This window comes from Solanum stenotomum, chromosome 12 (genome assembly GCF_019186545.1).
Source record: "Solanum stenotomum isolate F172 chromosome 12, ASM1918654v1, whole genome shotgun sequence".
Lineage (NCBI taxonomy): Eukaryota > Viridiplantae > Streptophyta > Magnoliopsida > Solanales > Solanaceae > Solanum > Solanum stenotomum.
The window spans coordinates 5485108-5504045 of NC_064293.1; the positions used below are offsets into that span (position 1 = coordinate 5485108).

The 18938-nt window shown below is 40.3% G+C and overlaps 1 protein-coding gene across 1 annotated transcript; it reads left to right on the top strand.

The window, feature by feature from the left end:
- Window positions 1-17382: 17382 nt before the first annotated feature.
- On the top strand, window positions 17383-18610 carry LOC125846767 (transcription termination factor MTEF1, chloroplastic). Its single transcript, XM_049526362.1, has one exon. The coding sequence runs from the start codon at window positions 17551-17553 to the stop codon at window positions 18478-18480; it is 930 nt and encodes a 309-aa protein (XP_049382319.1). The 5' UTR covers window positions 17383-17550; the 3' UTR covers window positions 18481-18610.
- Window positions 18611-18938: the final 328 nt, after the last annotated feature.

The window sequence follows — 18938 nt, forward strand, 5'->3', positions numbered from 1 at the left end:
CCACCCTTAACTTATGCATTTTGCCTTAGTTGAGGTGCACAATGTCCGATGTCGGACCAGGGCCAAGATCAAGGTCACTTTTGACTTAGCCACCCTTAACTTAGGCTTTTGGCCTAAGTCAAGGAGCACATGTCCAAGGAGAGACCAGGGCCAAGACAACATTTTAAGGGAAGGTGAGTTAGGCGAATCAAAAGAAATGGTCAATTTTAGGTTAAAATATTTGGATCAAAGGGAACAATGCTACCGTTTGGTTAGATCATTTTAGGCTTAACTGGACTAATTTGAACAATCACCTATGATCAGTTCCTAACTTCTAGCCTTGATTATCCTAGCAGGACCAACGGAGCAAGTTTTAGATTGGCATAAAACTATCTGACCATTCAACTATCCTCACACACTCTTGGAACCTTCTTATCATGTCACATTCAGAGCCAACACGTTCAACTCATTCTAGCCTACAGATTTTATCACATATCACATTATTTTTTTGGATGGGTATCATTTTTTTCTTTCATGCTCGTGCCATCATGCTTTATTCTTTCTCATGCTCCAATACATACAATCCTAACACATGTCGGTTCAATAGAAATAAAAAACAGTCCCTTGGGGGAAAAGAACACAGGCAAGAAAACCCCAAGAGAGGACCATGAGTTGGGTTACTCAGACTTCACCCTATCACTCATAATCCGTTTACCCCACCCGCAAAAAAATAAAGTGCTATTGTCCTCAAAGCACACAAAAATAAGCAATAAAGAGAAGGGTGAAGGTTAAGCAAACTTGTAGTGCAAATGCACCAAAGAACTCAACAAGTGGGTGGGTCTGGTTTCCCCGAGCCCCCTAGATCAACATGGGGAACGCCATCAGTAGTGCTCTCATCTATCATCTCAGCACCATCAGTAGTGCTTGCATCATCTCTCAGAGTAGCAACAACCTCAGTAATGGGCATAGAACTCGAGGCCCCAAGAGCACCCTCACGACCCCTCTGCTAGCGCTACTCCTCATCCACAATAGAAGCTCTCCTAGTCTGTGCAATCTGCTGGCGCTCCCTCTTATTTTCCCTTGCTTCCTCAATGGCATCACAAGTGTGGCTAGGATGGTGCCTCTTCCCTCTGTCACGGGTAGACTCGGACTGCGGTATGTCCTTATTGAAAAGAGCATCTAACACTGTATCATCGGCTGGTGCAGTAGGGGCGAACTATGGCGCATCCATGGATGGAACTAGGATGGCATCAAGATCAGCCCGAAGACAATCCAACTCAGTCCAAAAAGAGGAGAAATCTGTGGTGGGGACTAGTCGCTCGAGGACTCTCAACTCGAAGGAATCCAGGCGCTTATTAACGGCCTAGACCTTCGGGTCCATCATGTGCTTTATCCTTCTCTCCATCCTGGCCTCGGACTCTAAGATAGAATGATACATCCAACGTTTCACATGAAGAAGCAGTGTGGCCATCTGTGCCTCTAATTTTTAAACACGGGCAAGGGGCACGACAGTGTATCCTGACTGAGGGATGGTTCTGGATGAGCTAGGGGCCCGACTGGCGGCCTGAGATGGGGAGGCCGGGGCATCATCAGTGTGGGCTGGAGGGGCAAGGTCCTTACCCTGCATTTGCTCCACATCAGCTACTAAATATGCTCCTAATGGCGGAACCTCAATCTGCGGACCACATCATGGGGCAGCTACGTTTGCCCCATTCCGAATAAGGCCGATGTCAAGGGTTTCAGTCGCCTGTACCAATTTGTCACAATGCCAAATAGGCACCCCAGAATCCCTGCACAACTGGAAGATCATACACGGGAAGGGTAAAGTAGTGGTAGTCCTGAACTCCCTCTCATGAATCTCTGCCAACAGCATGTGGGCAAAGTCGATCTCGAACCCAACTACCAAAGTCGCAACCATCACCTCTCTATCCCAAGTAAGCGCATTATCGTCCTTAGGGGGCGATATCATGTTCCTTACCAAAATCCAGAAGAACTTGGCTACCAAATTTAGGGTGGCCTTCCGAATACCCCAGAGAAGTGTGCTGACCTACTCCGCGCGCTCTCCGTCCACAACTATGTACTTGGCCAGCCAAAGTAATACAGCCTCCCTCTACTCTGCATTCCGCTGGAACGCTCCATTCCTCATAATGTCCCATATGTAGTCAAATTTTGCGGTGTTGAGTGCCCAAGTGGTGCTCGGACCGTAGAGGAATCGGCTGATAGTGATCTTCAATATGTCCATCGAAACCCCACGCACTAGTGTAGCCTTGAGTGGTGCATGGGCTGTGAGCTTTGCATTTTTATGAATAGAGCCTCTTAGAGTGGCTGCGTAGGAAGCATAGAACTCCATCATGATCTCATCGCTATATGTCCCTCATTCCCGGGCCATCCATTCACACTTATGTTGTTGGAAAAGCCGGTGGATGTTGGGCATGGTATGCAGGCTGCCTATGAGTACCATGCGCTCCTTTATAATAATGTGGGCAATTCTCTCTTTGTCAGTAAGCGGACCGGGCATTCCTGTAAATCTGCCACTGGCCCTCAACGCACCATGTATTAGGCTCCTCAGCAACTGGAACAGGTTCGGTGTTAGGTGGCACAAGAATGTCCCCCGTACTAGTAGCCTCATCAGATGTGGCAGCCCTACTATGTGAACTTGAGCTGTTTGCAGAGCTATAAGCAGACCCGTTAGCAGATGCGGACTCAGAATCGGAAGCAGAGGCGGACTCAGAACCAGAAGCAGAGACGGACTTAGAACTGGAAGAAGACCCAACCGGTGATCCGATCAGTGTATCCTACTCATCAGACTGAGAGGCAATGACTATGTCGGGAACCACCTTCTTGGATTGATTTCGAGTAGTCAGGGGTGCAGTGGGGGGAAGTCCTTGTGGCTGGTGGGACATAAGCGGGATCCTTCTCCGCATCCATATCTTCATCAATCAGCCGAAAAGTTAGTGCCACGCACTTGGTCTTGCACCTTTTTGTGTAGGTCACTGGTTTCTTCGGAGCCATGGTACCTGTGGAGGATTAATTAGTACCAAAATAAACCAATAACACACTCGAAAAAAATTTAGAACTAAGAATGAACCAAAACAAAATTTGAAAAATTTCTGGACAGTAGCTAAATGCCGACCCACGGTGGGTTCCTATGGCCCGTGGATGGATCCACGGTCCGTAGGTCCCCTCAGTAGATCAGGGTACCCAAAAGAGGGGTCACTGATGTAAACCACGAATGTGTAGAATGGTCCGTAGATTGAACTACGCACCGTGGTCCACTTCTGTGGTTCCATACTTAGCATTTATTAGTTATGTGCAGACCCACGAACCTGATCTACGGTCCGTATATTGACATATGGTCAGTAGACGGGGTCTCGCGGGTCAAGTCTGTGTCAGGTATCAAACATGCCTCATTGGTGACACCATTTTTTGACAAATACAACAATCATCCTAAGTCTAATTATTCATTTCAACATAATTTATGATAGTTTGTCATCCCTAGGGTTCCAATTACTCAATCTTTAACATGTATTGCATATGAAACTAGGAACCCTAAGTCAAAACTTGCATCTAGACTCTTTTTCTCTGATTAAAATTATTACAACGACAACACAATCACATTCTATCGTCCCAAGGGTGTTTCTAACTTTAGTTTAACATGCAATTTCATACAATAACAACCCAAGGTCAAGATTCACGTCATGACTTCATATTTTGAACAATGAATATCAAAATTCAGAGTTAAGTTGAAATGGATTACCTTAGAAGCAATGGAAGTGGGTGATTGTGTGATGCTCAAACTCCTTCAGACCGTTTGGACACAGAACTTGAACCTTGAACTCTTCTTGGGAATGGGAGTGATCAGATTGTGGGTAAGAAAGGAATGGAAATAAGGTATGGGTGATGATATATATGGAAGATGAGAGTGATTTGGGGATATAATGAGAGAGTTATGGGATTTAGAGGGGTTAGAAACAGTTAGGATGTACTATGGGAAGTGGGGAATGATTTGAAAATGAAGAGTTTTATTTAAAAGAGGTCTGGGTCGGGTCGACTAAACCCTAACTTTGGACCCATGAAACCCCGTCGACGGATCGTGGGTCGACCTACGAATCGTAGGTCGGGTCCGTAGGTTACTCAACACTTGGAAAAAATCAAAGGACTTACTTGGGGTCTACAGACACCATTCACGGTCCGTGGATTAACCTACGGACCGTCGATGGGGTCCGTAGACCTCTACAACAGACATGTAGCAACCGTTAGGCCTTTCTTTTTACATTTTCTGGAAACTTTTTAGACACGGACCCTATGTTATATCTAACCAACACTAAAACAAAAATAAAGCACCTATCTAAAGGAATACAAAAATGTAAATAAACAAAGAAAACTACTAAACCGAAAACAAAAACCTATAGTTGGCTAGATTGTACATCTTGGGTTGCCTCCCAAGCAGCGCTTGATTTAACGTCGCCGCACGACGAAGGCCTCTTGATTACTCAGACTTCATCAAGATAGTAGGCCTCAACCACCTCTTGCACATTCTCCTATTTTCCCAGATAGACCTTGATCTGTTGCCCGTTTACCTTAAACTTTGTTCCCTCGCTGTTTTTGAGCTTGACCGCTCCATATGGGAGCACTTGCGTGACTAAGAATGGCCCGGTCCACTTGAACTTAAGCTTGCCCAGAAACAAGCGCAACCTAGAGTTGAATAAAACTCGTTATTCAATCATTTGATCATGATACTTCCTCATCTTCTCCTTGTACAAGGCTGTACTTTCATAAGCTCTTAGGCGAAACACATCAAGCACATTCAAGTCACTCATTCTCTGATTCGATGTGGCGCCCCAGTCCAAATTTAGCTTCTTTAGCGCCCACATAGCCTTATGCTCTTGCTCTACCGGCAAATGGCAAGACTTCCCATATACAAGTTGGTAGGGGGACATACCTATAGGAGTCTTGAATGCGGTGCAATAGGCATATAGAGCATCATCAAACTTCCTTGACCAATCAGTTCTATTAGCATTCACAGTCTTAGCCAAAATCTGCTTGATCTCTCTGTTGGACACTTCAACTTTCCCACTAGACTACGGATGGTAAGAAGTGGCCACATTATGGCGGATGCCATATTTCTCAAGTAGCGCCTTGAACAACTTATTACAAAAGTGGGAACCTCCATCACTGATAATCTCCCTAGGTGTGCCAAATCTGAAGAAGATATTCTTTTTCAGGAATGCGGTGACACTTTTACCTTCATTGTGAAAGCACAATTGCTTCCACCCACTTTGACACATAATCAACTGCAACAAGAATATAATTCATCCCATGTGAGCTCATAAATGGACCCATAAAATCAATGCCCCATATATCAAACAACTCTATCACCAATATCAGATTCATAGGAAGTTCTTGCCTCTTTGAAATTCCTCTTCTATTTGGCAACGGTCACATGACTTGGTGAAATCATGAGCATCTTGGTGGATGGTAGGTCAGTAATACCCACACTGCAAAATTTTATGCACAGTCCGAATACCACTATGATGCCCACCAACAGGCGATGAGTGACACACCTCTAGTATACTCAACATCTCAACCTTGGTCACACAGCGAAGAATAATCCCATCAGTACAACTTTAGTACAAATAAGGCTCATCTCAAGAACTTCTTCACATCATGCATAAACTTTTTCCTTTGGTGAAAAGACAAATCTGATGGCACCAGATCACTTGCTAAGTAGTTAGCAAAGTCTGCGAACCAAGGAATCGGATCATGAGAAGCAGCCAATACATGTTCATCTGGGAAAGCATCATTAATATCAGCCCTATCACCAAGCTTGAGCATAGTCTCTTCCTCCAATCTGGACAAGTGATCGGCAACCTAATTTTCTGTCCCCTTTCTATCTTTTACCAAAAAGTCAAACTCTTGCAGCAACAACACCCATCTAATCAACCTCGGTTTTGTATCCTTCTTAGCCATCAAATACCTCAATGCAGAATGGTCAGTATGCACTATGACCATAGTACCAATAAAGTAGAATCAAAATTTCTCGAATGCGAAAACCACCGCAAGAAGCTCTTGTTCAGTCATTGTATAGTTCTTTTGAGCCACATTTAGAGCTTTGTTGTCATAGTAAATGGGATGAAGAATCTTCTCTCGCCTCTGTCCTAATACCACACTAAGCGCCACTCCACTTGCATCACACATTACCTCCAACGGTTGCCCCCAATCCGGTGAAATAATGATAGGTACGAAAACTAGCTTTTCCTTCAACTCTCCAAATGCTCTCAAACAAGCATCATCGAAATCAAACTTATACTCCTTTTCAAGCAGTTTGCACAATGGATGTGCAATTTTGGAGAAATCTTTGATGAACCTCCTATAGAAACCTGCATGCCCAAGAAAAATTCTAACACCTTTAACAGAGATAAGTGGTGGAAGCTTTTCTATTACCTCAACTTTCGCTCTATCAACCTCAATACCCTTCTCAAAAATCTGATGACCCAGAACTATCCCCTCTTTCACCATGAAGTGACACGTTTCCCAATTGAGCACAAGATTGCCCTCTTCACATCGTTTTAGTACTTTGGCCAAATGGTCTAAACAACGATCAAAAGAGTCACCTACCACAAAGAAATCATCCATAAATACATCAATAGTGTCCTCCACCATATCAGAAAATATCGACATCATACAACGCTAAAAGGTCGCTGGAGCATTACACAACCCAAATGGCATTTGTTTGAAGGCGAAAGTCCCATAAGGGTAAGTGAAAGTGGTTTTCTCTTGGTCTTCCGGAGGTATAGAAATTTGATTGTAGCCCAAATAACCATCAAGAGAGCAATACCAACCCTTACCAGTAAGTCGGTCCAACATCTGATCCATGAACGGCATAGGGAAATGGTCTTTTTTTGTCCAAGCATTTAATTTCTGGTAGTCCATGCAGACTCTGCATCCAGTCACAGGCTGCATAGAAAGAAGCTCATTTATTGCATTTGGAACCACAGTCATCCCACCTTTTCTTGGGCACACACTAAATAGGACAACCCAACTACTATCTACAATGGGATAAATAACTCCAGCATCTAACCACTTGATGATTTCCTTTATCACTACCTCTTGCATAGGCGGATTTAGTCTTCTCTGGTACTCAATACTAGGCTTGTGATCCGGCATGAGTTGGATTTTATGAGAACAAATGTCAGGAGGGATCCCAATAATGTTTGCAATAGTCCACCCAATAGCCCGCTTGAACCTCTTCAACATGGAAACCAATGCCTCAACTTATGTCACATTCAAATCTGCCGCAATGATGATCGGTAAAGTATCATCTCTCCCCAAGAATACATACCTCAAATCTAATGGTAGATCATTAAGCTCCAATTTCGGAGCCTCCATAACAGACGGTCTTGCAGGTGGAGAGTTGCGATTCTTCATGTCAAACTCCAATCTCTTTGGTTTTGAACGGAATTCAAACTTATCAAGTGCGGCGACCAATTCATCATAGTCTTCAATACCATCACTTTCAAAGTTCATCATTACCGCTGCTAGTGCATCAACACCTAATCTCTCTTTTATAGGCACCTCAGAACCACTCTGTACAATATGATTCACCACTGATACCGACTTGAGCTCACTACTCTATTTTATGGATCTGCAAATATTAAAAGTTACCTCTTCATTATTCAATCGAAACTTCATCTGCCCTTTCTCTATATTGACCAAGGCGCGCCCAGTGGCAAGGAATGGTCTCCCAAGGATGATGGGAACCTCAAAATCAACCTCACAATCAAGTATCACAAAATCCACTGGAAAGATAAACGACTCCACCTTCACTAGTACATCATGGAGCACACCAATGGGCCTCCTCACAGTTCTATTGGCCATGAGCAATCGCATCGCAGTCGGTTTTAGATCTCCCAAACCCAACTTCTTGTAAATAGACAATGGCATAATATTAATACTAGCACCCAAATCGCACAATGTCTTTGCAAAATGCAGCAACCCGATGGTACAAGGAATAGTGAAGGCATCAGGATCCTCTTTCATCTGCACAAGGGACCTTATAGCAATAGCACTACAATGTTTCAACCTATCATCATCTTCAAAACTCACGGCCCGCTTCTTAGTCACCATATCTTTCATAAACTTTGCATATCGAGGCATTTGCTCTAAGGCTTCTATCAACGGAACATTGATGGAAAGTTATTTCAACATACTAATAAACATGCGGTATTTCCCTTCTTCAGTCTTCTTCACTAACATCTGTGGGAATAGAGGTGGAGGTCTAGGCATGGGAACAACTTTCGTGGTTATCTCCACTTTCTTTTCTGTAGCATTCTTGGACTCTCCAGTAACCTCGATCTTATCATCATCTTTACTAACCTCAACTTCAACCTCAGACGACATGGGTGGATCAATGGTCTACTTACCCCCTCGAGTAGTGACTGCCATATAATGCCCATCATTCTTCGGATTTTGAATGGTGTTGCTAGGAAGTGTGTCAGGCTGACGTCTGTAGTGGACAACTAATTCATATGTTTCTCAAGTTGCTTGATGGACACTGCATGGGCATCAACTTTTTGACCTATTCCAGACAAGTCGTTTCACATCTCATTCACATTCTCATCAGTCGAATCAAACCTCTTCATCATCTTCTGCATCATATCCTTAATACGTGACATATTACCCCCAGCTTGCCTATTACCAGATTCCCGATTTTTAAGGGGAACAATGGCCAACCCCTATTGTTTTTGTTTCTATAGTTGTTCCGATTGTAGTTGTTGTCACGATTGTAGTTCCTATTCCTGACATAATGACCCTCTCGATTGTAGTTGCCATAGTTTCGACCTTTATTTCCTTGACCTTGGCGCCAATTATCTGAATTGGAACCTTAGGCGTTGTCTAAGAAACCCCATTCTAATCATTCACTGCATAAGTATCCTCTTCATATAAGCACTCCTCAATCGGTGGTGGATTTTTAGTCAATAATTCACAACATTTATCTTTTTGGTTCCTCCGCTCACATGCTTCAACACCAACCCAAGTTCTATTCTTATCTGAGCCATCTCCTCACAAATGTCATCGGCAGATTGACTAGGTGCAAATTGAACTGCAACAGTGCTTCTTCCAATGTCTGACTTTCGAGTGCTCCATGCTTTATTGTTCCAGAAAATCTTCTCCAGTTTATCAACGATCTCCTCAAAAGTGAACTCACCATATGATCCTCCTGCGATAGTATCAAGCACAGCCTTACCATTGTCATCCTGGCCTCTGTAGAAATACTCCTTCAGTGACTCATCATCAATATGGTGGTTTGGAACACTTCTTATGAAAGCAGTGAACCTGTCCCACGAACTACTCATAGACTCTCCAGGTAGCACTACGAAGTTGTTGAGTTTATATTTGTGGTTCAACTTCTTTGACACTGGGAAGTATTTTGCTATGAACACTTTACACAATTGATCCCATGTATGAATTGAGTTATAAAGAGGCTCAGTAAACCATATAGCAGTATCTCCAGTCAATGATAGAGGGAAGACTCTCAACCCAATGACATCCATGTCTAAATCCGGTCAACTTACGCAACTCTTGCAAACACTCCTCAACTTGGCCATGTGCCCATGTGGATGCTCCGATGCCATACCAGAGAACAAACCCCTCGTTGTAAGCATCTGCATCAGACTGCTTGTTACCACGAATGTACGCCCCGGAGGTAGAGGAGGTAGAACAATAGGTCCTTCAGATTCAGTGGCATTGAAGTCGACCTTATAGTTATCACACAGCCTAGGTTCTGGTGGATTCTGTAGCCTCAATGCATCTCCCAACATATTACCACCTTGATTTTCAGCATTCTCATTATTAACCCTAGGAGGCTGAAACTCAACTCCATCACCTAGATTTCCTTCGATAGGATTGGCTGGGACACCTTGATTATTCATCCTTCACAAAGTTCTATTCAATTCTGGATTGTAAGGAGTCAGTGGTTCACTTTGACTCCGTGTACTTGGCATATACTAGAGTAGGAATCTGAGAGAAACAAAAACAAAAGAAAAAGTAAAATTAGAAAATAATTGACTAAAGTTCAATAATGTAGTTAAACTTAATCTAAAAGCCTTATTCCCCGGCAGTGGCGCCAAAATTTGATACGCTCAAATTACACCTCCCTAAAGAAGTATAAGCGATCGATATCAAGGAAAGAACCCAACTTAAAGGTTGGGGTCGATCCCACGATGAATATGGTTTAGACTTAAGCTTAACCTACGATTATATTCGTTTAGTCAACGTATTTCCGAGACAAGTAAGTAAAGGGGGGAAGGTTGTGAAACAAATAATTGATTGTTGTTTAGAGAACAAGTGAGCAAGATTCAAACTTTGTTGTTATCACTGAGAGAGGGAAACTAGGGTGTACGTGTTCCCCATAAGCTCATAACACGGTAATCCTAGTAATAGTAATCATTTCCTAGAGTATTACATGCAAAGTGATAAGTTATGTAGCTCTAATTCCTTGGTCCGGCAACTAGAGAATTTCACCCCGCACCTTGGTCCAGCTACGTGTGTATAATTTATTAACCCTTACCTTTACCTCATATTAGACATCAGATCAATGTATGGATTAGTTTTCACCCTCGCACCAATTGACATTAGACTATTAGATAGTATCACACTAAATCTATGTTGATAATTCTTTTCTTATTAACTACCTCCTTGGTCCGGCAAGTAGCAACAAGGCGAGTTCTAACGTTGGCCACCGCTAAAAAGACTTTTAAATGAAAGAATTATCAATGCATGCAACAACACTATTCAAGAATTACTTAGTTACTTTCATACTTTGTTAATCGTTCATGGTTCCCACAACCCTAGTTGTGGATTTAGTTACTCATAGTAGCAAGAACACAATTCATATTTTTAGATGAAGAAATCATGAACTTACGTAATAATTAGAAGAAACCCAGAATCTCAACTTAAATTTCCAAGAAAAAAATCTTCAAAACCAACTTAGGAAATCAAGAATTGCTAAAGTTGCAAGTTAATCTCCAAAGCCAAAAACTAGAACTAAAGTAATAGTGTCTAACCCCAAAAACAAGGTTTACATGCCCTCTATATAGAAAAACATGTCCCAAATAAAAAGGAAACGAAATAAGGAAATAAAGTTTTTGGACCTGGTTGCAGTCGACGACACTGACCTACTAACCGTGGACTGACCTACGGTCCGTAGGTCCCTTCCATGGTTTGGGACTTAGGCAATTTTCCACAGCTCAAAATCTTCCCCTCTCAGTGACATTTGATGGATCATCAGTACGGGCCATGACTCAATCCACGGTAAGTGGATCCTCCTCCCTAGTTTCATACTTAGACTTTTGAAATCAGGTACTGGAACCCCCTTCTCTGAATCATTCGACGAAGCTGTCGGACAGCCCGTAGGTCAACCTACGATTTGTCGTTTGTAGTCGTGGTTCCACACTTAGTCAAGAATTCCCTGATTTTTCCTTCAAGCCATCTCTTCCCATCTACGCCTACTACCTACGGACCGTGACTGGACCTACGGTCCATAGGTCACGTCCGTAGGTGCCCTTTTCTGTAACAATCTTCAGTTGTGTCTCTCTACTTCCACGTCCGAACTTATTTCCTGCAATCATGATAAAAACACATTAATACCAATACAAAATGGCTCTAGACACACACAACTCTTAAGTGAAATGTATTAAAAAATATCGTAAACTCACGGTATATCACCTAGTCTTTTCATTCACTAAAAGTCGATCAAACTTAGAGAAAAATAGAGGATAAAAAGTCTACCATCCCTAGTTCCATAACCCAGCAGGTTTTCATCAGTTTCAACCCCAAAATCGACAGATTTCTGCGTGGAATTCATCACCATGTATGTGGAATTTCACTAGTGGATTCCTTTCGACCATTAGGTCCCTAGTTTTCAGTCAGAATCTTGATCCCCTTTATATTATCTAGACCTAGGGTTTCTTGAATGTTAGAAATTGTTGGGTTTTAGCTATTAGAATCATCCAAATCAGATTTATCATATAGTTTCTTAGTTTCTTGTATGATATTCACAACCCTAGTTGTATATATTCATTTAGTCCATGAATTGTACATGTTAGGTCGGATTATTCAGATATACATGCTTCAGTTTACGAATGTCACATTATTAGTCATAATTGATGCATTCTCAAAGTTTGCATGTTAGTAAGTGAGCTATTCAGTACTTCAGCATTTTAGTCATAATGTTACTTATATACATTCTAATTGGGAGTAGATTAATACTGAGTGGACTAGGGTCATTCACCCTCATAGTCCCAGAACTACGTGCCCCATAGGTAAGTCCCTTTTGTGGGCATTATACTTAGTGATCACGCCAGTCATGCCTTTATACCTCTGGCCGGGTATATTGGGTCCTCTCGATGGTGTGTATACATCGAACTCCATATTTACATCATGTGGTTTTACGTCAGTTATTAGTAGCTCCCTTATAGTCAGATTCTATTGCATTGACCATGTTATCAGTTACAGTTAGATTTCAGTGTCATCATGTCATAAACTTGGTCATTGCATTTAGTCATTTCATGTTTAGTATTTCCAGTATAGTATTATGCTTATCTCTTATCATTGCTTAGATTTATGCTTTGTTTCAGTTATGTTTAATGTTCAACTTTACTATATCTTGCATGCTTAGTACCTTTCAAGTACTGACGCATACTCTGCACTACATATTCTCGTGATGTAGGTTCAAGTTCTCAACTTCCAGATCACGCATAGATCGGTTCCCGATCTCCAGTTCAGTAGCATCAGAACTCTGGTGAGTCCTCATTTCTCAAGGACGTCAGACATGTTTATTTTGATTTTAGTCTTTAGTTTCAGTTTTGCTAGATTTAGCTGGGGCATGTTCCAGCACTTCTAGTCAGTTAGAGGCTTATTTTAGACATAGATAGTTTCAGCTTTTGTTTTGAGTTTCATCTTCAGTTGTTATTGAAATCTTCTCAGATTAATTATTTCAGATTTAGAATGGGTATTCCCCATTATTTTTCTTTATCTCATGTCCTATGCTTCCGCACAGTCTTTTCTTTACATCAGTTTATTTCGTATGCTTATGATATGCCAATAGGGTTAGCTTAGGGTCACTCGTGATCCTAGGTCCCGTGTCCGCATCTTGGGGGTAGCTTCGGGGCGTGACAATCGTTGCACGCTCGATAAAATTATAGAGTCTTGCTTGATGATTATGTTGAATGTCATGTGTGGTGAGGTTGTCTTGGAATGTTTGCTTTATAATACCTAGAAACTGTCTCGATTGTCCAATCGACTAGCGTAGGCGAATGATAGAGATGATCTTAGGCACAATTTGTGGAGAGTGAACCAAAATTGTTATTATACCTCTTTGTGACCACCTTGTGAGAGTGTGAACCTTGCTTGGCACCGTTTGAGCCTACCCTTTTCTCAGGATGAAACTTGAACACATTTAACCTCTTTCTCTCTCACCTAAAATCTTCATGAAGCATTGGTCATTTTGAATAGCCAACTTAGGCTAAAAGCCTAAGTTGGGGGTGTGGTGAAAAAGGAGGAAAGTCAAGAAGTTTGAGAAATTAGCCCTTGAAGGATCATGTGGAAAAAGATGAAACCCCTCCATATAAAAAAAAGAAGAGAAAAGAAAAGTGAAAGAAGAAAAAGATTGAAAAATAAAAGAGTTGTTGAAATAAAGTTTGTACAATGGATCAAAGAAATGGGGTATTCAATGAGTCATGCTTAAAAGAACATAGGATGGATTGTTAAAATCAAAAAGAGTGAAAGAAAAGGAGAAAAAAAAAGTGAAATGCAGGTCATGCTTGATGAAGGTAAAAGTCACTAAGCCATAATGATCATACCTTTACTCTCAGCCCCGTTACAAGCCTTGAAAGACTTTTGTGATCTTTATTAAGCTTAATGTCATGTTGATTGGAAAATACGGGCAAGCCTATGGGAAAAATCATGCATGTGTTTATCTTTGAGAGTGTGAGAGTTTCTTTTGATTCCAAAATTCTGAAATTTTCATGAACTTTGTGTGAGCATGGAATCATTCTTGAAGTGAGGGCATTCAAATACTCTTGTTGAGCTTGAGCTTGCATTTGAAGCAAGCATTGTGAGCTTAAATTCTATTTGATGATGGCTAGTCATAGTTTGAAACTTGGAGTGCAGAATTGAACATTGTGTGAGTAGATTGAACCTCATGTGCATGCATCTTGAGTCTTGAGCAGCACTATTTTTAGGTTTCTCTGTTGAACTGATTGATCTTGTGTTTTACTTGAGAACAAGCAAAAGTTTAAGTTGGGGATATTGATAAGTCGGGGATTTCATCTCATTAGGGCTTAATAATCATAGTTTTAGTGTCCTCAATGCCTATTTTATGCTCTAAACTGATGTTAAAGTGTTAATTTGCAGAAATAAGGCAAAGGAGCAAGGCAAGGACATTACCAGGCAAAAAGGAGCGAAAAAGCTAAAAAGGTTGAAGAAAGCAAAGCTGGTGATCTCCAAGACCACTCGGTGAACCGCCGAGTGGTTCTTCAGCTCACCAAAAGTTCCAGAAGGCCAGCCTTGGGAAAAAACCAACTCGGCGATGGAATGTGCAACTTGGCAGAACGCCGCCGAATGGATCGGCGATGGAGATCTTGATCGCCTAAAGTTACAGAAGTTGACTAGTGAAGAGTCATTTCAAGAAAGTGATGGACGAGGACATTTGGCGCATCGCCGACTGGTTCGGCGATGCTCGACTTACTTCGCCGATTGGTTCAAAAGCTGAAAATCTAGAAGAGTACAATTTTTAAAAGATGAAAAGGGAGTTCTCTGGTTCCAAAAAAGTTCCCACATATTCTAACTCTGGGTTTTTTTTATCTAAACACTGTTTTTAGTAGTTTTAAGTAGAATTTTAAGTTGGGTTTTGATTTTGAACTGATTCCAAGCATTGTGAAGACTTACAATTTGTTACCCAGTTGATGAAGAACATAGTTGGTAACATTTTATTGCTTTTTATGATGTGTGGCTAAAACCCCCATTCTTGAGGGTGTGATTATGTGAATGTTCTAATTAGCCTATGGGTGTTAGTATTCACTGATTTAAATGTTGATTTGAAGTGGGTTTGATTGATAGTTGTGTTTTAATTTATGAAGTGTAGTTGCAAATACAGTTCTAGTTTAGCATTCTAGGCTTGCTTGAGAAAGAGGTTTTAGAATTAAAACTATCAATTGGTGATTGTAGTGATTGGATTATTGTTGATTCATCTTGAGAAAGTGAATCTTAATTCGATCATACCAATCTAACTCGAGAGAGTAGATTAATTAAGGTTTTAGGTTGTTCATATTGTTATGCTCGTCGAACTTTGAGAGAACTCGCTTGATTCGTGGTAGTAGATCGAGATATGGCTACTACATCTAAAGCCTAGCCTACTCACTAAGATTCATAGTTTTTAAGTAGATAATAATCACCCATATAGAGAAATTGGCATTTAATCGATCACATCCCCAATAATCCCTCTCTACTTGATTACCCCATGTTTTCGTAGTTGAAGCCATTTTTACGGTATTTTCGCTTCCAGTCCATTTTGTTTAGATAACGTCTATTCTTATAACCGACTAGAACACGTCGTTTACTTCGTAACTGAATTATCTACCATATCACTCCTTGTGGGATCAATCCCAACTCTTCGTTGGGTTTATACTTGATTACGACCGCCTACACTTAGAATTGGATGAAGTGTAGTTGAGCGTTATCAGCACACCCCACCTATAGTTGCACTAGCACTATCCCCACTAGGTCAGCCTTCAGCGGCGGCACCTCATGTTTAGGTACCACCTAGGGGTGCCCAGCTAATGATTATGGTCGGATTTACGCCTCTAGGAGAGCAGAAGATGCTCGAGGTGTTATTGGGACCTTCACCTTCGAGGTTTTCTAGCGAGAATGGGGAGGATGCTCATGAGTTTCTTACTACTTGTTATGGGCGGCTACATACTTTAGGTTTAGTGGAGTGGAGAGAAGCAAACTTCACCGCTTATTAGCTTGATGGGCCAGCCAAGCAATGGTGGTATTTCTCCCGAGAGACTAGGCCAGCTGGGTCTATTTCGATGTCATGGTCAGATTTTTCTGAGGCGGCTTCTTGGCAAGGTTTATCCCATTGAACATTAGAGATAGACTCTAAGATTAGTTATTGAGGTTGGAGCAGGGCTCCATGACTTTATCTGAGTATAAGATGAGGTTTTACGAGCTCTCTCATGATGCTACTATGATATTGCCTACGAAGTGCAAAAAGGCACTGAGTACAACACTTGTTCCAGAAAGAAACCAGAAATAACTTATCAATCCCCAACCCATTAACCTTCATTAATTGTTTTGGATACGTTGTCCTTGTGAGAGTTCAAATCATAAGATAAGTGTTAGTAGCCTCAAATCTCTGTTGTTAATCTCTTTTCCTGGTCAAATTCGTTAATTCATGAACTTTCTCACATCCCTAATTATGGGATTTCACTATTCATCCTTGCAAGATTCAGATCATAGATTCTTCGAATTCATTATAAGCAACGTATAAGAGTTGGGTAGAAGAAACAAACTTGTATTAACCATTAAACAATTCCAAACAATACCAATAATATCCAGAAATTAAGAAAAATGATCAAAAGTTCCTTCACTCCAACGTATGTCACAACATTCAATACTGATTAATGTGTAAAATAAACCCTAAGGAAAGTATTTATAGACATAAACAATTGACTCTAAACAAACTAGGATATTAGGTTGCAACGCATCCCATGACTTGTCTCACGACTTGTCAATGGGTCCATGATTCGTCGTTGTGAACTGTGGGTCTCGTTCACCCTTTTCTTCCGCCTTAACTGCCTAAATCTCACTACTTGGAATGACAAGTTATGACACATTTCACGATTCATGGGATGCATATGTTGTCTGAGGTTAGTGATTCAACCTTCTCTTGATCAATCTCACAGTTTGAGATGACAACTCATGGACTGGGCATGGTATGATATTATACGAAATTATCATACCATATCAAAATTTTTGATATCATGATTTTGGTATAATGGTATTTGGTATGGTATATGATATACATTTAACATTTTTTTGGTATTCGATATGGTATCTGGTATTTAGAAACAGCATACCGAAATACCGAAGTACATAGTTACATAAATAACACATATATGATATTCATAGGAATTATTATTTTTCACATCTACAACCATACCGAAGTATATAGTTACATAACCACACCGAAGTATATACCGAATACCATACCGAAGTATATAGTTACATAAATTAAAATGATTATAATTTCCTCTTTATTTTTGTGTGTGAATAGAATAATCCAATCAGTCCTTGTTAGAAACGGATGGTTACAATTACTTGTCCAAAACCCATGGTGCATCAAAAGCCTAGTTTACAATATGCTTACCCAATCTACACAATCAAGTCTGAGCCAATAAATTGAAAGGAAACTGCCAAGTGGCCTTATAAAAATCAACAGATTGATAGAAAGGAATCTATTTTCTCATAAGAGACTAAACTTGCAAAATACTTAGTAGCACAACAAACATGACTAGTGCAGCAACATCTTTTCATTCTTGTTTATGCTTCTCTGTTCAGAAATTATCACCATCATCAGCATCACCGTCGTCGTCGTCATGTTCAGATCAACAAATGAGTCTTTTATCACCAACAAAACCAAAATCAATTCTTCAAAAAAACCCACTTTATCAACCAACTCACAAGAACATCTCATTGCAATTCAAGGAGAAAATCTTATGCTTAGAAATAATGGGTGTTGATTCAGGGAAAGCACTCTCCCAAAACCCCTGTCTTCACACCGCTTCTTTACACGCAATTCATGATATCATCACTTTCCTTCAATCCAAAGGACTTTACCAGAAAGACTTCGCGAGAATCTTCGGGATGTGTCCAACAATTTTAACCTCAGATATCAGATCTGAACTCAACCCAGTTTTCAATTTCCTCTCAAAAGACTTGAGAGTCCCTGAAGACTATTTCAGAAAGGTGATCAACAAATGTCCAAGATTGCTCATATGTAGTGTTAAAGATCAGCTTAAACCAACTCTATTTTATCTTCAAAGACTTGGATTCACAGATGTACATCATTTAGCTTATCAAGATCCAATATTACTCGTTTCTAGTGTCGAAAATACGTTAATACCAAAGCTTCATTATTTGGTAAGCTTAGGATTTACAAGAAGGGAAGCTGTAGAAATGACTTTGAGGTGTCCAGGACTATTCACTTTCAGCATTCAGAATAATTTCAAGCCAAAATTTGATTACTTTTCACAAGAAATGGAAGGTGAATTGGATGAATTGAAAGATTTTCCTCAGTACTTTGCGTTTAGTTTGGATAAAAGAATAAAGCCAAGGCATATTCAACTTGTAGACAATGGAGTTTCAATTCCATTGTCATTAATGCTCAAGACTACTGATGAAGAGTTCAATCACTTGATAAGCCAAAAAACTGGATAGACTAAATTTCTGAATATAATAAGTAGTCTTTTTTTTTTCTTTTTTATTTGTAAATTGTTTGCTTTGCTATTCTAATGTATTTTCTAACTCTTCAACTCACTAAAGCTAATGCCTATATTATTTTTTTCGGTATTGATGATCTACTATTCTTTGTTCTCTCATCCACTCTACTCTGTTTTTTTTTAATTAATTGATTTAGAAAAGAATGTCACATTTTTTATATTTAGAAATATTTCAATTTTTAATTTGTTATATCCAAAAATAACAGATTCATACTAAAAAAAAAGAGGTACTTCTTTTAAATAAGTGGTCCTACATTATTTAAAAAATAAATGGACCTATTTGGGCCTTTTTGATAAATTGTTGTTCGAATGTTTAAGAAATTTAAAGTTTTTTAGTTATATGATAAAATTTCAGGGAACTTACATAAATTCTACTGGTTTACTTAGATACACTTT